At 43.0% G+C, this 24,280-nt stretch overlaps 1 protein-coding gene across 2 annotated transcripts in view; it reads right to left on the bottom strand.

Annotated features, from left to right (window-relative positions):
- EFL1 (elongation factor like GTPase 1) overlaps positions 1–24,280 on the bottom strand; it is a 61,256-nt gene that overhangs the window by 21,550 nt on the left and 15,426 nt on the right. For both annotated transcript variants that reach the window (XM_026709567.2, XM_087941383.1), the window contains exons 13-15: positions 23,572–23,717; positions 21,972–22,150; positions 18,343–18,478 (exon numbers count right to left, since the gene is read on the bottom strand). In XM_026709567.2, the coding sequence (XP_026565352.2) occupies positions 18,343–18,478; positions 21,972–22,150; positions 23,572–23,717 (461 nt within the window). The remainder of the gene's footprint in view (positions 1–18,342; positions 18,479–21,971; positions 22,151–23,571; positions 23,718–24,280) is intronic.

A 24,280-nucleotide genomic window follows, 5' to 3' on the forward strand; every position in this document is an offset into this window, starting at 1 on the left:
TAAGGTCATTAGAAGGAATGCTACTGTAAAGTTAAATTCTACAGCTATCAATGAATTTGCTTGCAAGTATAGAATCTGTCAATAATTGGATAGGATAGGATTATCAAAATAAATAATAAATTTACTTTATAGATTCTGGCCCATATTCTAAAGCTCCAAACCAAGCGGTGTCCTTTTTAATTTAATTTAATACTGTGCAGCATTCCAGAATCAAATAACCTTGATGTTACTAAACATAGTTCTTCTCTTTCGCTCACTTGCTTACCGAATAGTTCCCAAAATTAAACAAAGTCAGTTTTCTGACTCACAGCCAGGCCAGTAACAACCCCAAAAACACTTTCACAATTTCAAAGACATCATGAAGCAATATGGATTTTTTTTCCCTTCCCTGGCTGAAGGTGAGATTAAAAATACACCCCACAGAGTTCTTTAATCTAAGAAACTGTAAATGTCAAATGCAAATCCTTGAGGAGAAAAAAAAAACATGGTTTATGGAAGACAGAGTTTGCCCCAATGTATGTATCATAGAAAAAACAGAGCTATCTGCTCCAGTACGCAACTGAACCAGACCCACCAGAGAGATGAAATGTCATAAGGTCTAATATGCCAGTGTGTACCTGCCAACTCAACAGAATCTCCTGTCGACTCTGCTTGATCATAGTGTTTCTCCTCTTGTTGCTACTCTCAGTTTATCCAACTTGTCCCTGCAGTTCAGAGGGAAGTCTACAAGCAAGCGGGAGCCAGTAAAAAAGTCAGAGCAATTCAATTCAATTCGGAATAGAGCTGGAATGGGCCTTGCAGGCCTTCCAGTCCAACCCCCTCCTCAAGCAGGAGATGCCATTTAGTTTACTTTATTGTCACTGCGCCTTCTACAACGAAATCAAGCACCATCTTCAGTGCACATCATGACCATGAAAATAAACACAAACACACCTCCTTCGCCCTCCACACATTGAATTGAAAACCCCTGACACCGCACCAACACTGCACTATATAGTAGAATTCAAGAGAGCTCCTGCCCTGGGATAGAAACTGTTTTTCAGCCTATTTGTCCTTGTTTTCATTATCCTGCACCGTCTGCCAGATGGTAATAGTTCAAAAAAAAAAAAAAAAGGGTTCCCAGGATGAGATGGATCTTTGAGAATGTTTTGAACTTTCTTAAGCCAGCGGGAGCTATAAAGCGCTTCCCAAGAGGGGAGAAGGCAACCATTTCAGAAAAGTGGCTGTCCAGTCTCTTCTTAAAAACCTCCAATGATGGAGCCCCTTCTGAAGACATCTGTTCCACTGGTTGTCCTCCCTATGAGGAAGTTTCTCCTTAATTCCAGGTTGCTTCTCTCCTTGATTAGTTTCCATGCATTGTCCCTTGACTTCAGGTGGTTTGGAAAGAGGTTGCGCCCCTCTTCTTTGTGGCAGCCCCTCAGATCCCGGAACACTGCTAGCAAGTCCCTTCTGATCGCAGCATTTCCACTGCTGAGCTCAGACACCTGCTCTTCTTCCTCTCCTTCTCCACCTCCCTTTTGGAAGCAGGAAAGATTAGCTAGAGGACAGTGGAGCAAAAAGGACTCTCAAGGATATCCGGTTCTAGTCAAACTTCGCCTATGACTCCACAATCAGCATCTTTGATAACCAAACTATGATTTGCCCACACAGCTAGAGCTCAGATTCAGGTTCCACACGGAACGGATGGGAAATCAATTATAATCTGAGAGTCCAGAGTAAGGAGGTTTGTAACCTTATAAATGGTATTTCACTGTGGCAGCCAGGCTCCCACCTAGCTCTCGCCTCACAATCAGGCTGCGAGTTCAATCCTAGGTAGAGGCTGATATTTCTCTCTCTGTGCCCACTGAGAATGTATCTGCTGAACAAAACTCCGCATTGGCAACAGGAAGGGCATCCGGCCAGTAAACACTCAGCTCCATTCAGTTGCCCAGGCTCCACCCCGCAAGGGATTATGGGGTCATTAAAAGAGGATGATGATGATCCAGGCTCCCACCTGAAGGAAGCCCTTGCAGTCTTAATACGTTCAGCACCTTGCCCCAAAGGTGCTTTTTCAAAAGGCAACTGGTCTTTATTTTTCCTTGAAGACCTTTCGCTTCTCATCCAAGAAGATTCTTCAGTTCTGACTCAATCCAAGCTCCTTGGGTGAGAAGCGAAAGGTCTTCAAGGAAAAACAAAGCCCAGTTGTTGACTTTTTTTGGGGGTGGGGGGAGGGAGCACCTTTGGGACAACCATGGCCTGGATGACTGAAAATCTCCAGAGACTTCAGCAGTTTGTTTTGACTTAATCACCATATGGCAAAAAAAGAGTTTGCGAAGAGCTGCTTGCACAGGTTAAATGGATTAGATGTAGAAAACAAAAAGAAAACAAAAAGGAATGTGAAACAGCTGTGGGAGGAAAAGAAAACAACGTGAGGTGGCAGAAGCTGGTGTTCTGCAGCTTCGCAGCTGTCACTTCTGATGTATTTGCCTAACTTGCTCTCGAGGTCCATAATCAACTTAAGACTATGCCCTGGGGAGGCAACAGCCAGCCACATCATGTCATTGAAATGCTTGTGGCCACAACATTCAAACCAAGGAGGACAGTGGCTTTTCAAGACAGCACTCGTTGCCAACCGTTTCCTTTACGTGGTGGTGTGATATAGCCAAAACCACATTGTCTTTGAGGTCGCTTCAGTCTGTGGGACTTCGCTTAACAAGAAGAGTCAAGTGCCATACAGTCTGCAGACATCATCATCATCATTTAATCTTTAATGAGATTCACAACGTTTGGGACTGGTTGGTAGCTCAACAGCTCGAGTCCTAACCAAGGACCTAGGAACCGTTTGTTCAGGTAGCGTTGGAGGATATAAGCTGTTCCAAGTAGGGTGGTTTTTTGTAGAATCAGGGTATTCAAGTCTGATAAATTCAGGATTTCCAAATAGAGAGGCAGCCCTTTTGGTATTGCTCCAAGGGCTCCAATTACAATTGGGATTACACACGATTTCTTTTTCCATTATTATTATTATTATTATTAACAAAAATGACAGTATACACAGCAAACGAGATAACTATGCTGGGTTTCGTATCACAAATCACTAGTCAAACACTTCCCAAGCATTTAGGACTGCATGATGTATTGGTGGATTATGCGAGCAGATCCCAGTAAGGTGGCCTTCTGCAGCTGACCGATGGTGATCTTGTCAGCACCAATTGTTTTTAAGTGGTTTATGCCAGAGTCTCTGCAGTTTGATTCTCAAGTCTTGATATCTGGTATTTTTTTCAAGTTGTTTCTCGTCGATTCTGCTGTCACCAGGTATGGCAATGTCGACGATCCACACTTCTTTCCTCTCCATAATTGTGATATCTGGGGTATTGTGTTCCAAAACTTTGTCAATCTGTATTCAGAAGTCCCACAGTATTTTGCATGCTCATTTTCAACCACTTTTTCAGGCTTATGATCCCATCAGTTCTTTGCTACAGGCAGATGGTAGTTGTGACACAAGTTCCAGTGGACCATCTAAGCGACTGTGTTGTGACGTTGTTTGTAGTCAGTCTGAGCTCTTGTCTGGCAATTATTATTATTATTATTATTGTTGTTGTTGTTGTTGTTGTTGTTGTTTTTATTATTATTTTAACACTGACAAAGTTTAAAAGGAAAGCGTGTGTATCCATGTGGAATAAGGCATGCGTGAGTGGATTTTTGAAGACCAATGTCAAAATTTAACCCCTTTGAGAGAAAAACCATCACACAGCATGAGCTGTGATGGCGCAGTGGTTAGAAGGTAGTATTGCAGGCTAAATTTGCCAACTGCCAGCAGTTCGATCCTGACCGGCTCAAAGTTGACTCAGCCTTCTATCCTTCCGAGGTCAGTAAAATGAGGACCCAGATTGTTGGGGGCAATATGCTGACTTTGTAAACTGCTTAGAGGGCAGTAAAGCACTATGAAGCAGTATAGAAGTCTAAGTGCTATTGTTATTACTAAGAGTGAGGCTTCAATATGCTTTGATGAAAAGGGCAGTATTATTATCTTGTATTTCATCATGCATTAAAGCATAAACTTCATGATTTTAGCAATCTCTCCATCAGAGATTGCAGTGGGTTATTTAACTAACAGACTAAACTAACAAAATGAAGTTTTGTTGATGCTAAATTGTATGGGATAGTTGACAATCTTCCAAGTGCATGAAGATTTTCAGATTGAACCTCTTGCTAGTTGGAAAAAAAGAAACAACGATGGCAATTGTGTTTTTACTTACTACACTAGGATTTTAAAGTCATGATCTGTTGTACTAGTCACGATGATGTGTACGCGATATGTGTACATAGTATTAAGCTACAGCACTAAGTCAAAAAAAATATTTTGGCTGAGCTACGTGTGAACCATATCACCCTCCGAGTCTTAATAACCTTCACTTCATTCAGTGAATTGCAGAAGCAATTCCATATCTCAGTTCCCAATGAAAAAGGCACATTACAAAACAATTCAGTATTATTAAAATACTAAATGTCATTATCTTCAAGTACAACCTTTAAGGAATTGTTGCTGTTAAAAAGATTCAAAAGAGCAGCAGGTGAGCACTTGCAATAGTTTTGAATCTCTGAGGTACCACTGTAGTTGTTCTGCACAAAAAAAGTGTTCTGAAGACATATTTTTGTTTTAAGAATGCATACCCCACCTTTCAATCCCAAGCTTTCCTGAAAAATAGAACAGTGCAATCATTTTTAATGAAGCAGAGTTATATCATGCCGCTGGCATTTTCTATTAATAGGCCGGCAAGAGGAAGATTTTCCCAAATAGCACATTTTTGGTAAACCTAGGCTATGTTTTATTGTGACATTTTAGAATTATGATGAGAGAGAAAGAGATACACACATAGTATGTGTGTGTGTGTACAGAGTATATGAAACAGAATCTATATATACAACACTCTCTCTCTGAATTGATATCTGCTTATTATTTAGGTGTGTAAAGAATGGAATATATATTTTATATACGTAATGTTCACAATCCAATATTGTTAAGAAACACAATCCTAACAGCTATTGGGCAGACTTCTTCAGACTGAACATCACACTTGCCCATGAAGTGATGAGGGAATCATAAAAAGAGGGGTGCCCCTGAATCAACTTGTAATTTATTATAAATCCATTACCTAGATAACACTATCCTTTCCACCTCAATACGATTTTCCTACTGCCGCGCTGAATATTATATCAAAGCACTGACACTACAGGTGAGCAGTTTGGTGTTCAGTAAAGGATGAAAGGAAGAATGATGAAAAACACCAACTCATACTGATTTCTAATGGAATTTTCATCTTATCAGGCACCCCCAAACTGCAGTTCCTTAACCTTTCCTCATTTAAAAAGTTACTGGAATTGAAGGGAGACAGATAGGAAGTTCAGGAGGGCTTCCATCTTTCATCAGCAAACGGCAGCTTGAGATGTTCTTCTGGAAGAACCAGGGAGTGAGCTGTTTTTGCATTCTGTGCTGCTTCCAGTCCTCGGACAAAGAAACGTTGGACATATTCTCCATTTCAAAGTAGAAGTTTATGTTACCAGAGCACAATTTTTGCTAGAAGTGTGGCCCCACAGAAGAAGGTCAAAACCTCTGCTGAAGCACCCCAATAATTGCAGAAAAGCAGATTCTAAATATTAGGCTGGGGGTGTTAAGGAAAAACTCTTGTTGCAAGAGCAGGTTGAACACTGGATCCTGATTTAATCATCCAAAGAAATGACTAGTTTCCATTTATTCAATGTATGAAACCAGTAAAGGCTGGACAGCTATTTAGAGGGAACACTTTAATTTTAATTCCTGCATGGAGAGAGGGGTGGACATGATGTCCTAAAGAATCCTTTCCAACTTGTGTATGTGTTATGTGTGTTCTTAGTATGCTGCCACTTTTGCCTTCTGCCCAAAACGTTTAGTCACTGCTCCGCTCTCTACCAACTGCAGAAAGGTGTGATGCACCCTAAAATAGAGCAGCTGTCATCGCATTAACACATGTAATAGAAAACTTCCCCTGGCAAAACTAGTCATCAAAGCAAATTAAAATACCAGCCTCTGACAAGATACTTGCAGCCTTCTCCTCAAGGTGCCAGCGTTACAAGAGGTTACACTAAACTGGTGACAATAAGAATGTATTTTCTGTGGTGGGAAGGAAGATCATCACTTCTGCGTCCTTTTTGTACCGAATTGGGTTCGTCCCCTGAATTTAAGGGACAGAAAAGGAGAGGGAAAAATAGAGGCGATGGAATTGCTACCTATTTCCTGAGAAACAGCAGTTCCCATTTCTTAGAAAAGGAGGAGGTGGCAGAAGGAGAAAATGAAACGTGTGATACACGGCCAAGATGGCAGCCCCAAAGAAGGAAGAGTGGAGAGAATGCCAGCCACCCCAAAATAAAGAGACCCAAAACAGATGTGGGTGGAAACTACAATACAGGTAATCCTTCAGTTATGCAGTGGAGCCCCAAAACATTTGTTGCCAAGCAAAGCAGTTGTTAAGTGAGCTCTGCCCCATTTTACAACCTTTGCTACAGTTGTTAAGTGAATCGCTGAAGTTGTTAAGCGAATCATGCTGTCGTTAAACGAATCTGGACCCCTTTCCTTTGACTTTGCTTGTCGGAATCCAGTTGTGTCATAAATACATGCTAATTGCCAAATGCCCCAAATCTGATCACGTGACCCTAGGGATGCTGTGACGGTCATAAGGGTGAATACCAGTCGTAAATCGCTTTTTTCAGTGCTGTTGCAACTTCAAATGGTCACTAAACAGACGGGTATACATTGAGAACCACTTACACGTTACAAACAACTCTGTTCATCTCCACAGTTGAAAGAATCTACCGCCTGCTTCACAGCTAGGCCTTCAGATAAGGCTGCCATGAACTGTCAATCATAAAAGTTACATTTAGGGAATGTCAGCATAAGGAGCCTGCCATGGTTTGTGGATGGAGGCTTTTTATTTTATTTTATTGTTTTATTTTATGAGGACTCAGATTGTTGGGGACAATAGGATGACTTATAAATTGCTAAGAAGAGGGGTGTCCAACTCAAGGTCCAAGGACCGGACCCAGCCCACGGGGTGCTTAGATCTGGCCTGCGGAACTACCCTGGAAGTAGTGAAGGACCGTCCTGCGGTGCCTCTGCCAGTGAAAACGGGGCTCACGAGGGCTGCGTGGGACTCCCCTGAGCTCCATTTTCGCTGGCAGAGGGTTTCAGGAGGCTGTCCCAGGTGAAACCAGGGCTCGCAAGGGCTGCATGTGCCCCCCCACGACCTCTATTTTCGCCGGCTGAGGGTGGCAAGAGGCCGTCACAGCTGAAAACGGAGCTCAGGAGCCCATTTTCGCTGGCAGAGTGCTTGGCCACCACAGGCGCTCCTGACACAAGTGACGTCTTGCGGGCCATGCCCACCCTAACTACGCCCACACCGGCTCCCTGAGGTAAACACAACCCTGATATGGCCTTCCATGAAATCAACTTTGACACTCCTGGCTTAGAGAAAGCTGTAAAGCACTGCGAAGTGGTATATAAGTCTAAGTGCTATTGCTTTATTATTTCATTTATTTTATTATTTTATTTATTATTTTATTATTTTATTATTTTATTTTATTTATTGTTTTATTTATTATTTTATTTTATTTATTATTTTATTTATTTTTTATTTCATTTCATTTTCAATAGGAACTATTCAAATTCAGAGGGCCAAGCTGATGAGAACTTTTATTAACCATGCCGACTGAATGTAAGGCCTGTATTTTGCAACGCTCCACATCTGCTTGTACTGTGTAAGTAGGAAGCAATGCTTTGAATCCTGTTAAAGGGCTTCTGGGTTGCAACAGGCAGTTGGAACAGATTCTCAAGTCTGATGAAGCAGAGCTCTTAAAATCTCCAAAGATAACATGATTGGGCGGCGCACGCACACACACACACACACACACACACACACACACACACACACGGCTGTTAAAACTTCACAGGACAACTTGCCCGGCCAAAACTGCAACAGCCAAAACTGCAACGAAACCCCAAAGCCCTTCAAGTCAGCAGGAAAAACTAACAAAGAGCAGCAGCTTTCATTGCGCAGAGATAACGCCCAACCTAATTTCCTTCTAAAATAAAAAGCAGAGGCCACCAAAACTTGACATTTTAACAACCACCCAAAAGACAGAGGCAGATGAAATCCAACTGTGCGTGAGAATGCCTTGTTTTTCCATTCTGCGGCTGCAAAGATTAGACTTAGTGAAGGTGGAAGGTAAAGGGACAAAGAAGAAGGAAGGGTGGACAGTGCTAACAAGAAAGTGATTCAGGACTTCGAACCCTAACGTAATTGAGGAGGATATATGTACCTGAGGATTCGACTATGGAGCCCTGGATGCTCTCTGAGCTTAGCTGTTTGCAAACAAAGCAAGCTCAGAGAGCAATTATAAGGTTGTAAAGCTGCTCTGAAGACAGCCCCAAAACCAGGGAGGTTTAACAGATTGCTCTTTCTTTTTTTGTAACCGAGGGCTAACGAAATGATCCCCTTCGAAGAGAGAGCCGTGGCTTAGTCTCCTTTTATTTCCCCACAGCCTGTTGTTTTCTTCTCTCCGCATAGCAAGCCGCTGAATCACAGTGCCCCCCTGCGTCCATTCGCCTGTCCCGTCTAATAAGCCAAGACGCATCGTCAAGCTGGAATGGCCTCAAGCTGGCTTCTTTTAATCACCCAACTCCCCCATCACAAAATGAAAAATAAACCCACATGTTTGCACAGAACAAAGAAGGGCAGAGGAAGCTGTGGGGAAACAGTGCCCATGGCTGGGCAGAGGAGGTGGCAATGAAGTCACTGGCCCAGTGGTGGGATTGCATTTTTCTTAACTACCAGTTCTGTGGGTGTGACATGGCTTGGTGGGCGTGGCAGGGGAAGGATACTGCAAAATCTCCATTCCCTCCCCCCCTGGGGGAAGGTTCCTGCAAAATAGAAGCATTCCTGTCAAACAGAAAAAAAATGGGTAAAACTGGGAGCATCCTATCAAATTCTGTACCTGGCAACAGTGGTGTCCCCCAAGGCAGTGTTCTAGGACCAACTCTCTTCATACTCTACATAAATGACCTCTGTGATCATATCAAGAGCAACTGTGTTCTCTTCACTGATGATGCAAAGCTATTCAACACCACCCTTCAAACTGCTACCCTTCAAAAAGACCTTGACTATATATCAGAATGATCAAACAAATGGCAACTTCAAATCTCAACAAATAAATGCTCTGTCCTACATATTGGCAAAAAAATCAGAAAATAAAATACAGGCTGAATAGTCAAGACTTTGTTGAGGATCCAAACTCTGTCAAGGACCTTGGAGTACTCATCTCTAATGATCTAAGTGCTAGAGGCCACTGTAACTACATAGCCAAAAAGGCATTAAGAGTTGTTAACCTAATCTTACGTAGCTTTTTCTCTGGTAATATTACACTAACTAGAGCATACAAAACATTTGCTAGACCAATACTCAAATACAGCTCATCAGTCTGGAACCCGCATTACGTATCTGATATTAATACAGTTGAGAAAGTCCAGAAATATTTTACAAGAAGAGTTCTCCACTCCTCTACTCGTTGCGGAATACCTTATGCCACCAGACTCGAAATTCTAGACCTAGAAAACCTACAACTATGCCGCCTTCGGTCCGATCTAAGTATAGTATATAAAATCATACATTGCAATGTCCTACCTGCAAGGAATACTTCAGCTTCAATCATAACAATACAAGAGCACACAACAAATAAAAACTCAAGTTAACTGCACCAAACTTGATTGCAGGAAATACAACTTCAGCAACAGAGTGGTCAATGTCTGGAATACTCTACCTAACTGTGGTTTCTTCCCCAAACCCCAAAAACTTTAACCTTAGACTGTTTACTATTGACCTCACCCCTTTCCTAAGAGGTCTCTAGGGGGTGTGCATGCCTACCGTCCCTGTCCTATTGTTTCTTTTATTTTTTTATTTTTCTTATATGTATCCATGTATTCATAACTATGTTTTTACTTATACGTATTATCTTGTAAGCAATTGACATAAATAAATAAATAAATAAAAGAATGAATGAATAAATAAATATAAAATCCCATTCCCTCCCCACTCCTGGGGGAAGGTTACTGCACAATCCCATTCCCTCCCCACCCCACTAGCCTGCTTTCCAGCTCCGTTCTCCTGTGCAGGGCAACCAAAGAAGACCCAGCAAGGACTTGGGAGGCAGAGAATAGATGGGCGTGGTGTGGCTTGGTGGGTGTGGCTTGGTGGGCGTGGCAGGGGAATAATACTGCAAAATCCCCATTCCCTCCTCACTTCGCTAACCTGCTTTCCAGCTCCGTTCTACTGTGCAGGGCAGCAAAAGAAGACCCAGCCGATCAGCTGGGACTCAGTGGGAGACAGAGGATAGATGGGGGCCAGGCCAGTCAGAGATGGCATTTGCCGGTTCTCAAAATTTCCACTACTGGTTCTCCAGAACTGGTCAGAACCTGCTGAATACCCACCTGGCCCCAGAGCTGTTTTAAAAAAGAAACTCATGCTTTCTGATGCTCTAAAGGCAGATTAGTATTCAAAACTCCCCGGTTATCAGAAGAGGGGAGTGGCAAATGCAAAAATATGTACAGGTAGTCCTTGACTTACAATGGTTTGCGTAATGACTGTCCAAAGTTGCAATGGCACTGATAAAAGGTGAATTGTGACCGGTTTTTCACACTTATGACTGTTGCAGCATCCGTGTGATCCCCTTTTGCGACCTTCTGACAAGCAAAGTCAATGGGGAAGCTGGATTCACTTAACATACCACCTCTGGCCAGCCCACCCCCCATCTATCTTCTGCCTCCCATTGAGTCCCAGCTGATTGGCTGGGTCTTCTTTGGTTGCCCTGCACAGGAGAACGGAGCTGGAAAGCAGGTTAGTGGGGTGGGGAGGGAAAGGGGATTTTGCAGTAACCTTCCCCTGCCACACCCACCAAGCCATGCCCACAGAACCAGTAATAAAAAATTTTTTGAATCCCACCACTGTAAATTGTGTGTAAACCACTGTGTATGATCTTGTGCCTAGTATGAACGTTTGAGCACCTTTGGAGGAAAAAGGGGATTAAAATACAACATCCCCAAATTGCACAAGAGCCCAAGCAGAAAATGATGATGACGATAATATAATAAAAGCACCAAGTTACTAGTTCTATAATGAATCCAAATTCATCCAGCCCCCCAGGACTAAAATCAATATTACGCTGAAACTATTTAGGAAGAGAAGTATTTACTTTGACAAAATTGAATAAACTAATTGCTAGTGGAAAGGAAGATTCTTCAAAGCTAAACACTTCATAAGTACAAAATTGCTCCTGTATTTATCTTCCCTAAGTTTCATTGCACAATTACTAATTTTAATATATTTTTTTTGCTCTTAAAACTCTTAGGTTTTAAATCCTAAGTTGCATTAACAGAGGAATATAATCAAGATCAAGTGAGGTTCTCATACCATTCTATAAAGCCTTAGTAAGACCACCCTAGAGTACTGCATCCAGTTTTGGTCACCACATTATAAAAAAGTTGTTGAGATTCTAGAAAAAGTACAGAGAAGAGCAACCAAGATGATTAAGGGACTTAAGGCTGAAACAACGAACGGTTGCAGGAATTGGGCATGGCCAGTCTAGTGAAGAGAAGGACCAGGGGAGACAGGAGAGCAGTGTTCCAATATTTGAGGGGCTGCCACAGGGAGGAAGGGGTCAAATTATTTTCCAAGGCACCTGAAGGCCAGACAAGGAATAATGGGTGGAAACTGAACAAGGAGGGATTCAACCTGGAAAGAAGGATAAATTTTCTGACAGAGAGAACAATCAACCAATGGAATAGAAATTGCCCTCAGAAGTTGTGGGCGTGCCATCATTTGAGACTTTCAAGAATAGACGGGACTCCCATATGTCAGAAATGATGTAGGGTCTCCCACTTGGCTGGGGGGGGTTGGACTAGATGACCTACAAGGTCCCTTCCAACTCTGATTATCTGTTATCTGCAATGGGGAAGTCAGATTCACTTAACAGCCGTGTTACTAATGAACAACTGCAGATTCACTTAACAACGGTGGCAAGAAAGGTTGTAAAATGGAGCACCATTCAGTAAACAACTGTCTTGCTTAGCAACAGAAACGTTGGCCTCAATTGTGGTCATAAGGTGAGGACTACCTGCAAATACAGCCCTGCTATAAAGTGTAAATGTAATTTTTCTACTTTCTCTAGAATTGTTGGAGTTGAAAGAAGGAGAAGGAGAAGGAGAAGAAGGAGAAGGAGAGGGAGAGAGAGAGGGAGAAGAAGAAGAAGAAGAAGAAGAAGAAGAAGAAGAAGAAGAAGAAGAAGAAGAAGAAGAAGAAGAAGAAGAAGAAGAAGAAGAAGAAGAAGAAGAAGAAGAAGAAGAAGAAGAAGAAGAAGAAGAAGAAGAAGAAGAAGAAGAAGAAGAAGAAGAAGAAGAAGACGACACAGTAAAAGTATGTTGTATGTCTGGCCTAATTTATTTTTCGTGGATACAGAATTTTTTTTTTTTAAATCAGGCCGACAAATTCACAACATTTAACCTTAATATACTTATAAATAATGCAGTCAGTTTCGTCTAACCGAGTTTCATGCCCCCAAAACTTCCCCCACTCATTGCTCTGCCCGTACGTTTATTATGAATTAAGGCCAATTTTCTTCTAAATGCACTTAAAAACATGACATGATTTATTGGAAGTGCAACGTTTGGAAACCTTGGAGAAATGATGGTTCTGGCAGGGGTTGGTGGGAAAGGGCAAAAGAGAGGAGGAACACAATGGAGCAGCAACGCCACAAGACCAGACTAGAGAGATGGAAGGGAAATAGACATGATTCTGTCCCTCCTGTTAATGGATGCTAAGGAAGCCTTCACCAGGCATCTGGACGTCTTCAGGAAGTTTCCACAACGGCAGATAAAATTTAAGATAGTGTGACTGTGTGTTTTACCAGAGGGGACAAAAAGCCATTTTCCCAAGTTTGTCACATGCTAGTGGACAAACCCATGGGTGATAGGGCCATGCTTTCTACTTAAATGTATGGGATGTGTCCTCTGTCTGAGAGCAGAATGATTCTTCACTGTTGTGAGATCTGTGTTGAGCAATATCTTACGTCGGGTTTAAGGGAATGAACACAAAATTAAGAGAAAAAAAGAACAAATGGCTGGGGTGAACAATGGCTGCCTTTCTGTCTTTCTTTTAAAGGAGCAATCTTGATTTTGTTTTGTGAACTCTGTGGTCTTAACAACATAATAAGGATATGTAACACCCAAAAGTGGATGGAACCTAATGCTAGCAATCGCCTGAAATGTCTGTGGAGATTCTCAATCATGGTTTACCCAGAGGTGCTTTTCCAACAAGGTAACTGGACTTACTTAGGAGGATTTTTTTCTTGAAAATGTTTCACTTCTCATCCAAGAAGCTTATCCAGAACTGAAGAAGAGCTTCTTGGATAAGAAGTGAAAGGTTTTCAAGGGAAAAAAACTCAAGAGAGTCTAGTTGCCTTTTGGGAAAAGCACCTTTGGGACAATCTCCTGAACAGTTTTTTTCTCCTTAAGTCTACAACTTAAGTCTCAACGTTCCCGTCCGACCATTTTGTTTTTGCTCCCATATTATCCATGGTTCAGAGAGGTTCAGAGAACTTGCAGCCTTACATCCAAGTGTTATTTCAGCTCTGAGTTGATCATGTAATGCTGTTGCTAGATGCTGAAATTTCTTGTTGCTAATTCAACGTAGTTGCTATAGCTATACGGAACCACAAATCAGAAGCAACAAGTTACCCAACTGTTGCTGGGCAACAGCAGCCACAGCTGTATTCTTCATGCTCCATTTATGGGCTGTCTGGAGATATCCAGATAGTTCACTTGCTACAGATAACAAGCTGGATGGGTCACTGGATTCCTCCAACAGCATTCTTACATCCTTTTGACTTAGAAATGGAACCAAGGATTGCATTATAGAAACAGGAGGAAATCTGACTGTCAATGGTAGAATTACACAAAGGAAACGCTGTGCACATAAGCCCATTAGCAATAGCAATAAGACTTATATACCACTTTATAGTGCTTTACATCCCTCTCAAAGTGGTTTACAAAGTCTGGGTCCTCGTTTTACCCACCCCAGAAGGATGGAAGGCTGAGTTAACCTTGAGCTTGATGAGATTCGAACTACTGAATTGCAGCCAGCCAGCAGTCAGCAGAAGTAGCCTGCAGTATGGTACTTTAAGCCACTGAGCCATCATGGCTTAAAATGATAGTTGGAATCTCACTCGGTTTCCCCAAACTTATCAAGATACCTTCAATAAGACACTCTATCACCCTCAGACCTCCAGAGGCCAGTAAAATTATTTTATTCCACCAGCAGCCATCTAAAGTAACCAGAAACTATGGCTAGTTTCTTCTAGTAACCCCCAATTTGAAACCCATATTTTGCTCTTGGATGACAAATCCTGGTTTCTTTTAATCATGACTTGCTTTAATTCCATTCAGAATCCTTTCATTTCTCTTTTCCTATTTTTTTGCAATTGTCCATTTCTTCTGGATAATGGTAGAAAAAACTGGATAGCCCAAAACAGATTATGAAAGGCATAAATAAACTTTGCTTGTTGGAAAGATGAACTCTGTATGGTTCAACACAGTTCATCAAATCTTGGTTTAGTATTATGTGCAGATGTGGCTGCTATAGAATTTCTTGAATGTATTATATAATTACTGCTTGTCTTTTGCGTTAAACACAAAGAGAGATTGTGAAAGGAAACAGAAAAATAATATATGATTTAGAATCCAAAATAACAATGAGAATAATAGCACAACTTTCAAAATTGTTCACATGGAAAGCTATCCATCCAGATTTAACTAGACCATCAAAGTGAGAAATCTTTACTGATACTAACTGTAGTACTAGGACAATAAATACTTTCTTGAACGGAGAAGCAAGAAAATGACAGGTCTATAAAATATTACTGAAAGGTTAAAGCACATGGGTGGGGTGGGGGAATTAAACTTTAAAAACGTTTGGATAGCTTAGCGATGAAAACAACAGCAAATCCGTAGAAGACAGGACACAATAAAAATAAATTAATGTCTCTCCACAAAATCTGATACTGAATCAGCATTAAGCTTCCCGAAAGGTCATTGGCTGGCTTTTTTGGCTTTTTAATTCATCCTGAAAAGAGTTACCACTGACAGATGTTTTACATTTTAGAGACGGATACACTCATATATACCACAAGATGGAATATCCAGTATCTCTCCCTGCAAACTAAGAATTGCCAACAGCATTCCTCTTTTTCAGTGGCCTGGTTTCCTGCTGCTGCTTCCTCTTCTTCCTCCTCTATTTCCCCTTCTTTTAAAAATATTACGGTGCGAAAACAAAGGCTCGAGAAATGCTTAATGGAGTGATGGAACTGATTCATTTCCCCGAAGACAACTGCAGATGATGTGTTTGGAACTGCCTGCGGCTAAAAAAAATAGGAAAGACCTCCTTTGGTTTAGCTCACGTCCTGGTGATTTCGTGGATATATTTTGGGCTGGGCTGTTTTGGTTCTGACTTTGACCATCGTTTTTTTGCCTGAACTTTCCCTGCTACTTTTTGAAATGAAGCTTCTAGCACTTTGGCTGGAAAAAGGATGGAAGCCCAGCTGTAAGTGAAAGGGTTTTTTTTTTTTTTTTTGAAGCATCAATGCCTATGCTAGCCCAGGCTGTAAAACAGGGGTGTCACACTTGATTTTCATCAGGGTTCTGCTTGACCTGGGCGGGGGGGAGCATGTGGGGGCAGCTTGACATCACTCATTAAGCAGAGGTGGCATTCAGCAGGTTCTGACAGGTTCTGGAGAACCAGCAGCAGAAATTTTGAGTAGATCAGAGAACCGGCAAATCCCACCTCTGACTGGCCCTGCCTCCATCTATTCTCTGCCTCCCATTGAGTCCTAGTTGACCGGCTGGGTCTTCTCTGGTTGCCCTGCACATGAGAATGGAGCTGGAAAGCAGGTTAGTGGGGTGGGGAGGGAATGGGGATTTTGCAGTATCCTTTCCCTGCCATGCCCACCAAGCCACACCATGTCCACCATGCCACACCCACTGAACCGGTAGTAAAAAAAACTGAATACCACCGCTGTTATCAAGGCTCCGTTTTCAGCCACGATGGCCTCTTGCAACCCTCGGCCAACAAAAATGGAGCTTGGGGAGGCCACATGTGGCCCTCCCATTTTGCTAGCAGAGGGCTGCAGGAGGCCATCATGGCTGAAAACAGAGCCTGGGTGGGCTGTCCCAAGCTGTTTCTGCTGGCAGAGGCACCATGGGCTGGTCCTTCACTGTTTCCAGTGCCAGATCTAAGCGCCCAATGGGCTGGATTTGACCCCTGGGCCTTGAGTTTGATACCCCTGCTCTAAAAGATGAAACTACAAGACCGTTTTTAAAATCCTGGGTTTTTTGGTGGGGGGGAGATGCAAGAAGACTTATAAGGTCTCATAAATCCAAATTCCAGGCAATATTTTTTTTTTAAAAAGCTACTAAAAGCACAAAGTTTTCCCAAAATACCTAATCAAAACCAGTCTTGATAAAATCATGCTGATATTCATAATTTTCTCCAACACTGATGAAAAGAAATGAGAATCACATGGTTTCCAAGGCAGCGTTCTCAAATTAAATGGTTTTGGGGGGAAAAAGACATCTGGAAAGGATTTGAAGTTTCCATGGTAAACAAGGAGTTGGAAGGTAAATTAAGTTTCCCACATCTTTTAGAAGGAAGTAAAAAAATTACTTTTAAAATACATAAAACAGAACAACAGACATGGAAAACGTAGTACACGATTCACACGAAGAACAGTATATAAGGAACTGGGTCACTTTCAATGCTTGTGCCAACATTTAGCCAAGTTTTGAGTTTCTTATCTGTTCAATTAGTGGTTACATTACCCCGTGTCCTTCAGGTGCAATAGGACTACAGTTCCCAGAATTCCTTGGCAACACAGACATACTGCAAGGGAACCTGGGTTAGATAGCAAGCAGCCGATTCACTCTGAAATCAGTTCCAGTTACAATGGTACCTCAATTAATCGTCAATTGGTTCCTGCAGGCGTGATGAATGCCAAAAACAATTGAGCACCAAGCAAATTTTTCCCACAAGGAATGATGTCACCGACAGTGACAAGTTCTAGCTTGTGCATTGGGTACCAAATTTGATCATTTTCAAAGCAATTGGGTGCCAAGGTATCACTGTATTTAGTCATGTACAAAGTTGGCATTACCCTTTGATAATGAGAATTTTCATTACCGTTTTTAATTATTTGGTTATAGCAATAGCAATAGCACTTAGACTTATATACCGCTTGACAGTGCTTCACAGCCCTCTCTAAGCGGTTTACAGAGTCAGCCTATTTCCCCCAACAATTTTGGGTCCTCATTTTACCCACCTTGGAAGGATGGAAGGCTGAGTCAACCTTGAGCCTGGTGAGATTTAATCTGCCAAATTGCAGGCAGCCGGCAGTCAGCAGAAGTAGTCTGCATTACCGCACTCTAACCACTGCGCCACCGAGGCTCTTCTATACTGTATGTTGTCCTGATTAATTTTATTATAAGGATTTTCAGGGTTAAAACAGAGTGGTGCAGTGGACTAGAAGTGGAGCTCTCGCCTCACAATCAGGAGGCTGTGAGTTCGATCCTAGTAGAGGCAGATATTTCTCTCTCTGGGCACAATGAGAATATATCTGCTGGGGGAAAAAACTCCATACTGGTGACAGGAAGGACATCCGGCCAGTAAACACTCTGCTAGCTCCATTCGGTTGCCTAGACTCCACCCTGCAAGGGATTATGGGGTCGTTAAAAAAAGATGATGATTTTCAGGGCTAAAACTTGCTGGAAACCTTTTCGGGCTAAGTAGAGATATTTATCCTATCCATCCATAGGGAGTTTTCAGTTATGAAGACGTCATGGGTTTGTGGGTATTATTCAGAGGTGGGTATTCAGCAGGTTCTGACCAGTTCTGGAGAACCGGTAGCGGAAATTTTGAGTAGTTTGGAATACCACCTCTGACTGGCCCTGCTCCCATCTCTTCTCTGCCTCCCATTGAGTCCCAGCTGATCAGCTGGGCCTTCTTTGGTTGCCCTGCACAGGAGAAGGGAGCTGGAAAGCAGGTTAGTGGGGTGGGGAGGGAATGGGGATTTTACAGTATCCTTCCCCTGCCACGCCCACCAAGCCACGCCCACAGAACTGGTAGTAAAAAAAAAAATTTGAATCCCGCCACTGGTATCATTAGACTTGCTCTGAGAACATCTGTCTTGAATGTGTGATAAGTCATGGAAGGCACAATAGAAAAAAATTAGTTCACCTACCGAGCACATTCCCCGAGGGCACTTCCTGCAATTCCTCCAGCTCTCTCCCCATTAATAAGTAGAGGTTCTCCAATGTGCAGCAGGCTAAATGAGGCACGGATGGCAGAGTCTCAGTAGGAGAACATCCCAGAGGAAGCTAAAGGGAAGCGGGGAAAAAGGAGTCACTCAAGAACTGCTGATTCCTAGCAGATTTCAGCAAAGCTCTCCCCAAAGCAGACGTCACTTACGCGAACAAACAAGGAAGGGCATTGTCTGAGTTTTTATGCCAAGAGAAATGGCAAGAGAAACGGGAATATTGTCCACCTTTAGTAAGCCAGAAGCGGGGGGGATGCTGCTACGGGTTCAGCTGGGTTTGGGCGGACCTGTTGCTAACATTGTGGCTGGTTCGGCGAACTGCCAAATCCCACCCCTGGCTGGCCCCGCTCGCCCCTCCCCTGCCAGGAGTCCCCAAGTGGCCCATTTTGGATGCAAGGTAAGTGCAGGGCCCACGCGGAGGCTGGGGGAGGGGGAAACAGGCCAGGAACAGGCCAGGACAGAACAGGAAGGCCAGAAATGGGCCCGTTTCCGGCCTCTGGAGGGCCTCCGGAGCCCGGGGGAGGCAGTTTTCACTCTCCCAGAGGCTCGAGGAAAGCCTCCGGAGCCTGGGGAAGGTGAAAACGCACACACACACGCACACACGCACACATACACCCCGCCGTGGTGCAGGAGACCAACTAGGCCACGCCCACCACGGTACTGAGCAGAGAACCCGTTGTTGAAATCTTTGAAGCCCACCCCTGGCCAGAAGCATGAGCTGAAGCCCATCCAAAAGGTCTAAGGCCTAACAGTAGATTTTATTCTTGCTCCTGTTCAGGAGAGGAGAGAAATTCCACAAGTAAGATGTACAGGTAGTCCTCCACTTACAGTGGTTCGCTTAATGACCGTTTGTAGTTACAATGGGGCTGAAAAAAGTGACTTAAGGCCATTTCCCACACTTCTGACCACTGCAGCATCCCCATGGTCACGTGATTTGTATCTGGACAAAGTCAGATACAAGTCAATGTATACAGGTAATCCTCGACTTGCAACAGTTCATTCAGTGACTATTCAAAGTTACAACAGGACTGGGAAAAAAAAGTGACTTATGGCTGTTTTTCACACTTAGCGACCGTTGCAGATGGACCCCATGGCAACACGATCAAAAGTCAGAGACTTGCAACTGAATCACATTACGACGGTTGCAGTGTCCCGGGGTCACGCGAACCCCTTTTGTGACCTTCTGACAAGCAAAGTCAATGGAGAAGCCAGATTCACTTAACAACCATGTTACTAACTTAACAACGGCAGTGATCCTCTTAAGAAATGTGGCAAGAAAAGTCATAAAATGGGCAAAATTTACTTAACTAATTTCTCACTTAGCAACCATCATTTTGGGCTCAATTGTGGTCATAAGTTGAGGATTACTTGTATACCATTAAATTCTTTCTCAAGTCAGGTTCAACCCATGATGAATATCTTGGTTATACAGGTAGTCCTCTACTTATGACCACAATTGAGTCCAAAGTTTCTGTTGTTAAGTGAGACATTAGTTAAGTGTGTTTTATGATCTTTCTTGCCACAGCTTTTAAGTGAACCTTTGCAAGTTGTTAAATTAGTAACCTGGTTGTTAACTGAATCTGCCTTCCCCTTTGCTTGTCGGAAGGTCACGAAAGTAGACCACATGACCTTGGGACACAGCAAGGGTCATAAATACGAACCTGTTGCCAAGTCTCTGACTTTTGATCATGTGGCCATGGGGATCCTGCAATGGTCACTAAGTGTAAAAAACGGCCATAAGTCACTTTTTTTCCAGTCCTGTTGTAACTTTGAATGGTCACTGAATGAACTGTTGCAAGTCGAGGATTACCTGTATACATTGACTTCCTTGGCAGCAACATGAACCGTGTTTAGTTACTGCCTTCTCTTGATATGCTTGTTTTGATTTCTTAAAACTTATTTCATAGCCCTGGGATATCCTGGTGGCTTCTTACGGAAAGCCTAACCTTGCTTTCTTCTTTGAAATTAGATAGAGCCAGCAGTGTGTAGCAGCAGCCCAAAAAACTGAGGCAATCCTAAATTGCATTAACAGAGGGATACAGTCAAGATCAAGGGAGGTACTAATACCACTCTATAAAGCCTTAGTAAGACCACGCCTAGAGTACTGCATCCAGCTTTGTTCACCACATTATAAAAAAGATGTTGAGACTCTAGAAAAAGTGCAGAGAAGAGCAACCAGGATGATTAGGGGACTGGAGGCTAAAACATACGATGAACGGTTGCAGGAACTGGGCATGGCTAGTCTAGGGAAGAGAAGGACCAAGGGAGACATGATAGGGGTCTTCCAATATTTGAGGGGCTGCCACAGAGAGGAGGGAGGGGTCAGTCTTTTCCAAAGCACCCGAGTGCCAGACAAGGAAGAATGGATGGAAACTGAACAAGGAGAGATTCAACCTAGAAATAAGGAGAAACTTTCCGACAGTGAGAACAATCAACGATGGAACAGAAGTTGCCTTCAGAAGTTGTGGGCGCTTTCATCACTGGAGGCTTTCAAGAAGAGACTGGACTGAATTTGTCAGAAATGGTGTAGGGTCTCCCGCTTGGGCAGGGGGTTAGACTAGATGACCTATAAGGTCCCTTCCAACTCTGATTATCTGTTATCTGTTAAAAATGGCTAGGTGCTGCCTTGGACAGGACCCATGAGTGAATATTTCTCTTGGGGGGGAGGAAAGAGCTCAAAGGAATCTTTTACATCTTCAAGGGCCTGAACCAGTGGTGGGCTCCTGCCGGTTTGGACCGGTTCTACTGAACTGGTAGTTACAGCAATCAGCTGGGCCACCCCACCTGCCCCCACCCTTCTGTGTTCTTCAGCTCAGCTGATTTGTGTGGCACAGTGCATTGCTGTGCCTCAGCTGTTTTACTCACCAGCGGCGCTCTAGAAGGTAAGCTTTAGAGCAGTGGTGGGATTTAAAATTTTTACTACAGGTTCTCTGGACGTGGCTTGGTGGGCGTGGCAGGGGAAGGATACTGCAAAATCTCCATTCCCTCCCCACCCCACTAACCTGCTTTCTAGCTCCGTTCTCCTGTGCAGGGAAACCAAAGAAGGCCCAGCCGATCAGCTGGGACTCAGGAGGTGGAGAATAGATGGGGGCGGGGCCAGTCAGAGGTGGCATTTGCCGGTTCTCCAAACTACTCAAAATGTCCGCTACCAGTTCTCCAGAACTGGTCAGAAACAGCTGAATGCCACCTCTGCTTTAAAGGCTAAAATTGGTGGTTTTTGAACGCTGCGTGTGTGCATGAAGCGCACTTTAGTGAAGCATGCGCTCACAAAACCGGTTGTCAAAGTAGTTCCATCCCATCACTGTCCCGAATACCCGTTTTATCCCTTACAACCTCCAAAACAGGGACTTCATCTACTTTTGTAGCCCTCAACTGTCTGGGCAAAGTGTAGGGTGACCCTCAGAAAGACAATACCTTTCTGATGTAGATCCAAGTCATCACAAATATCATGGATTCCTACTTTAATGTTCAGCCATCCTTCAAAAGGTAGGAAAAAGCAGAGTTCCTCCTAAACGGGGAAGTTAAGGCATATGCGTCATACCTCAGCAGCTTACCTTGTGCAGTGACTCTGCAGGGTCATATTTTGGTCCAAGGACAAAGAGCTTCTGGCCCTTTTTCACAACACCACTAAACACCCTCGCAAAAGCAATGAAAGGTTCCTTGGCTTCAAGCTCTTCTCTCTCAGTAGCCACGATGTTGGTCTCCGATTGAAGAGTGGGCAGCTGGTTATCCCCTGATGGAGGAATAATATTCCATGTTGGGAACTGGAAAAGTGGCCCGGTTCTGTATGTCAGTGAATGACTGTCGGAAATGCGATATATATGTTTGGGAAAAGGCAATGTTTCCTATTAATTTGAAGATGCAGCTCTGTCTGTTGTTATGGCAGAAATTTTGTGATATCTTGCAATAGTAACTTGCATTGTTTATGTCCCAAAGGTGCCTTTTTCAGGAGGCAACTGGACTTTCTTGTTTTTTCTTTTGAAGACGTTTTGCTTCTCATCCAAGAAGCTTCTTCAGCTCTGACAGGATAATGGGGAATACTATCCTGTCAGAGCTGAAGAAGCTTCTTGGATGAGAAGCGAAACGTCTTCAAAAGAAAAAACAAGAAAATCCAGCTACCTCCTGAAAAAAAGCACCTTTGGGACAACCACGATCTGGATGGTGGAGAATCTCTACAGACTTGTATTGTTTATATTATAGTAGTGAGTTCACTAGTAAACCAGTAACAACTGGTAAGTTTAAAATAAATATATATAAAACTGTTTTTTTCCCCTTCTTGGTATGTATTTTTAAATTGTTATGCTTTTCAATAAGATTAAAAATTGTTTATAAATAAAAATATTAAATAAAAAATTATGGGAAAAAAATCTGATTTAAGCCTGTGTTGTCCATCCACAATGGGGTGGACATTGCAACAATATATTTCTACAGTTTCCAAGGGACCGGCATCCGGATCAATAAAGAGAAGCAAATTTGGTACAGGACCAGTTACGTGCTAGTGCCTACATTTAATTGCCATCCCAATAATGTGAAGCAAACTAGATTTCTCTTTCCTCCTGGGTGCTGCAAATGAATTTGACAGTGTTCGCTCACAAGTAAGTATCCAGGGAGGTTCAACACGAGAAACAAAACTACAAAATTTATTGGCAAGCACCATGAACCATCTGCTCTGTAAAACAAAAGAGGCTTATTTCTCATAACCACTTCAAAGGCCTGCTGGAGAGAAAACAGGCTACCCAAATTTACTTCTAGCAGCAAACTGCCATGCGCCAGATTTGGCTGTTGACACGCTATCATGGTGTATGTTGCAATGTTCCCAAAGCCAGTTGAATGATAGTGAGAACTTAGGACTAGCAGAGAACTGCTGCCAGCAGCCTCTAAGACATTGTTTGGCAATTTCCAGATGTGTGGACTTGAAATCCAATGCAGAGGTTGACTTTGTTTCATACCTACTGCCAGAGTGCCCTCTACCGTTACCATTTATCGCCTAGATCAAGAGTGAGGAACTAGGGCCCTTTTATGACCTGTGGACTTCAACTCCCAGAATTCCTGAGCCAGCATGAAATTCTGGGAATTGAAATCCACATGTCATAAAGGGGTTGTAGTTTCTCACCTCTGTCCTAATAAACAATTTAATCCTGATCTTTCTCTTACCTCGATTCTCTTCTGCCTCTAAAGTTGGGTCCATCAAACTTCCTCCAATTCCCTCAGATGCTGACTCTTGAGCGGCCACTAACTTTTCAGCACGCCGCTGCCTCGCATGCTCACGTCTTTGGGCAATTTCTTCTTGTGACAAAGGCCTGTGTACCGTTGGGGACAATATGAGAGTTTTGAAAGGCGACTTTAGCTTCCTAATTGCAGGTCTGCACACTAGCAAGGATAGTTTGTGAAACAAAATCATTAATGAGTGGCCGGCTGATAATCTGTATATATAAAAGCGAAACACCACTCACGTATCATCACAAAATCTCCAGAACCGTAAAGCCTAAAAACTTGAAATTTGGCACGTATGTTCCTCTTGACTTCTAGGTGCTCACTAAGAAAGGATTTTTCCAAATGGCCATCAGAGCATTAGTATTTCCTATGTTATTAAAACGCTTTGATGCTAAGGAGTTTTACTCCCCCTCCCCACTTGAAATCTGTTCCAAATGCAAAACACAAGCAGAGGAGAAGAGTTTCAGTTTCAGTTTCAGAGCAGCAACCAGCTTTAGTACAGAACAGCTGAGCTAAGCCATGCCCAGGCTCCTTGCTGTCTCCTCTCTGCTCACACAGCAAGTTCTGTTTCAGTTTCCAAACAGCCCTCAACTCTCTCACACTGACAGGATGCTAGCCAAATGAATACCAATGGATGCTGGAAGGCAGA

The sequence above is a fragment of the Pseudonaja textilis genome, chromosome 13 (genome assembly GCF_049901715.1).
Source record: "Pseudonaja textilis isolate UNSWEBS1 chromosome 13, rPseTex1.2, whole genome shotgun sequence".
NCBI classification, from domain to species: Eukaryota; Metazoa; Chordata; class Lepidosauria; order Squamata; family Elapidae; genus Pseudonaja; species Pseudonaja textilis.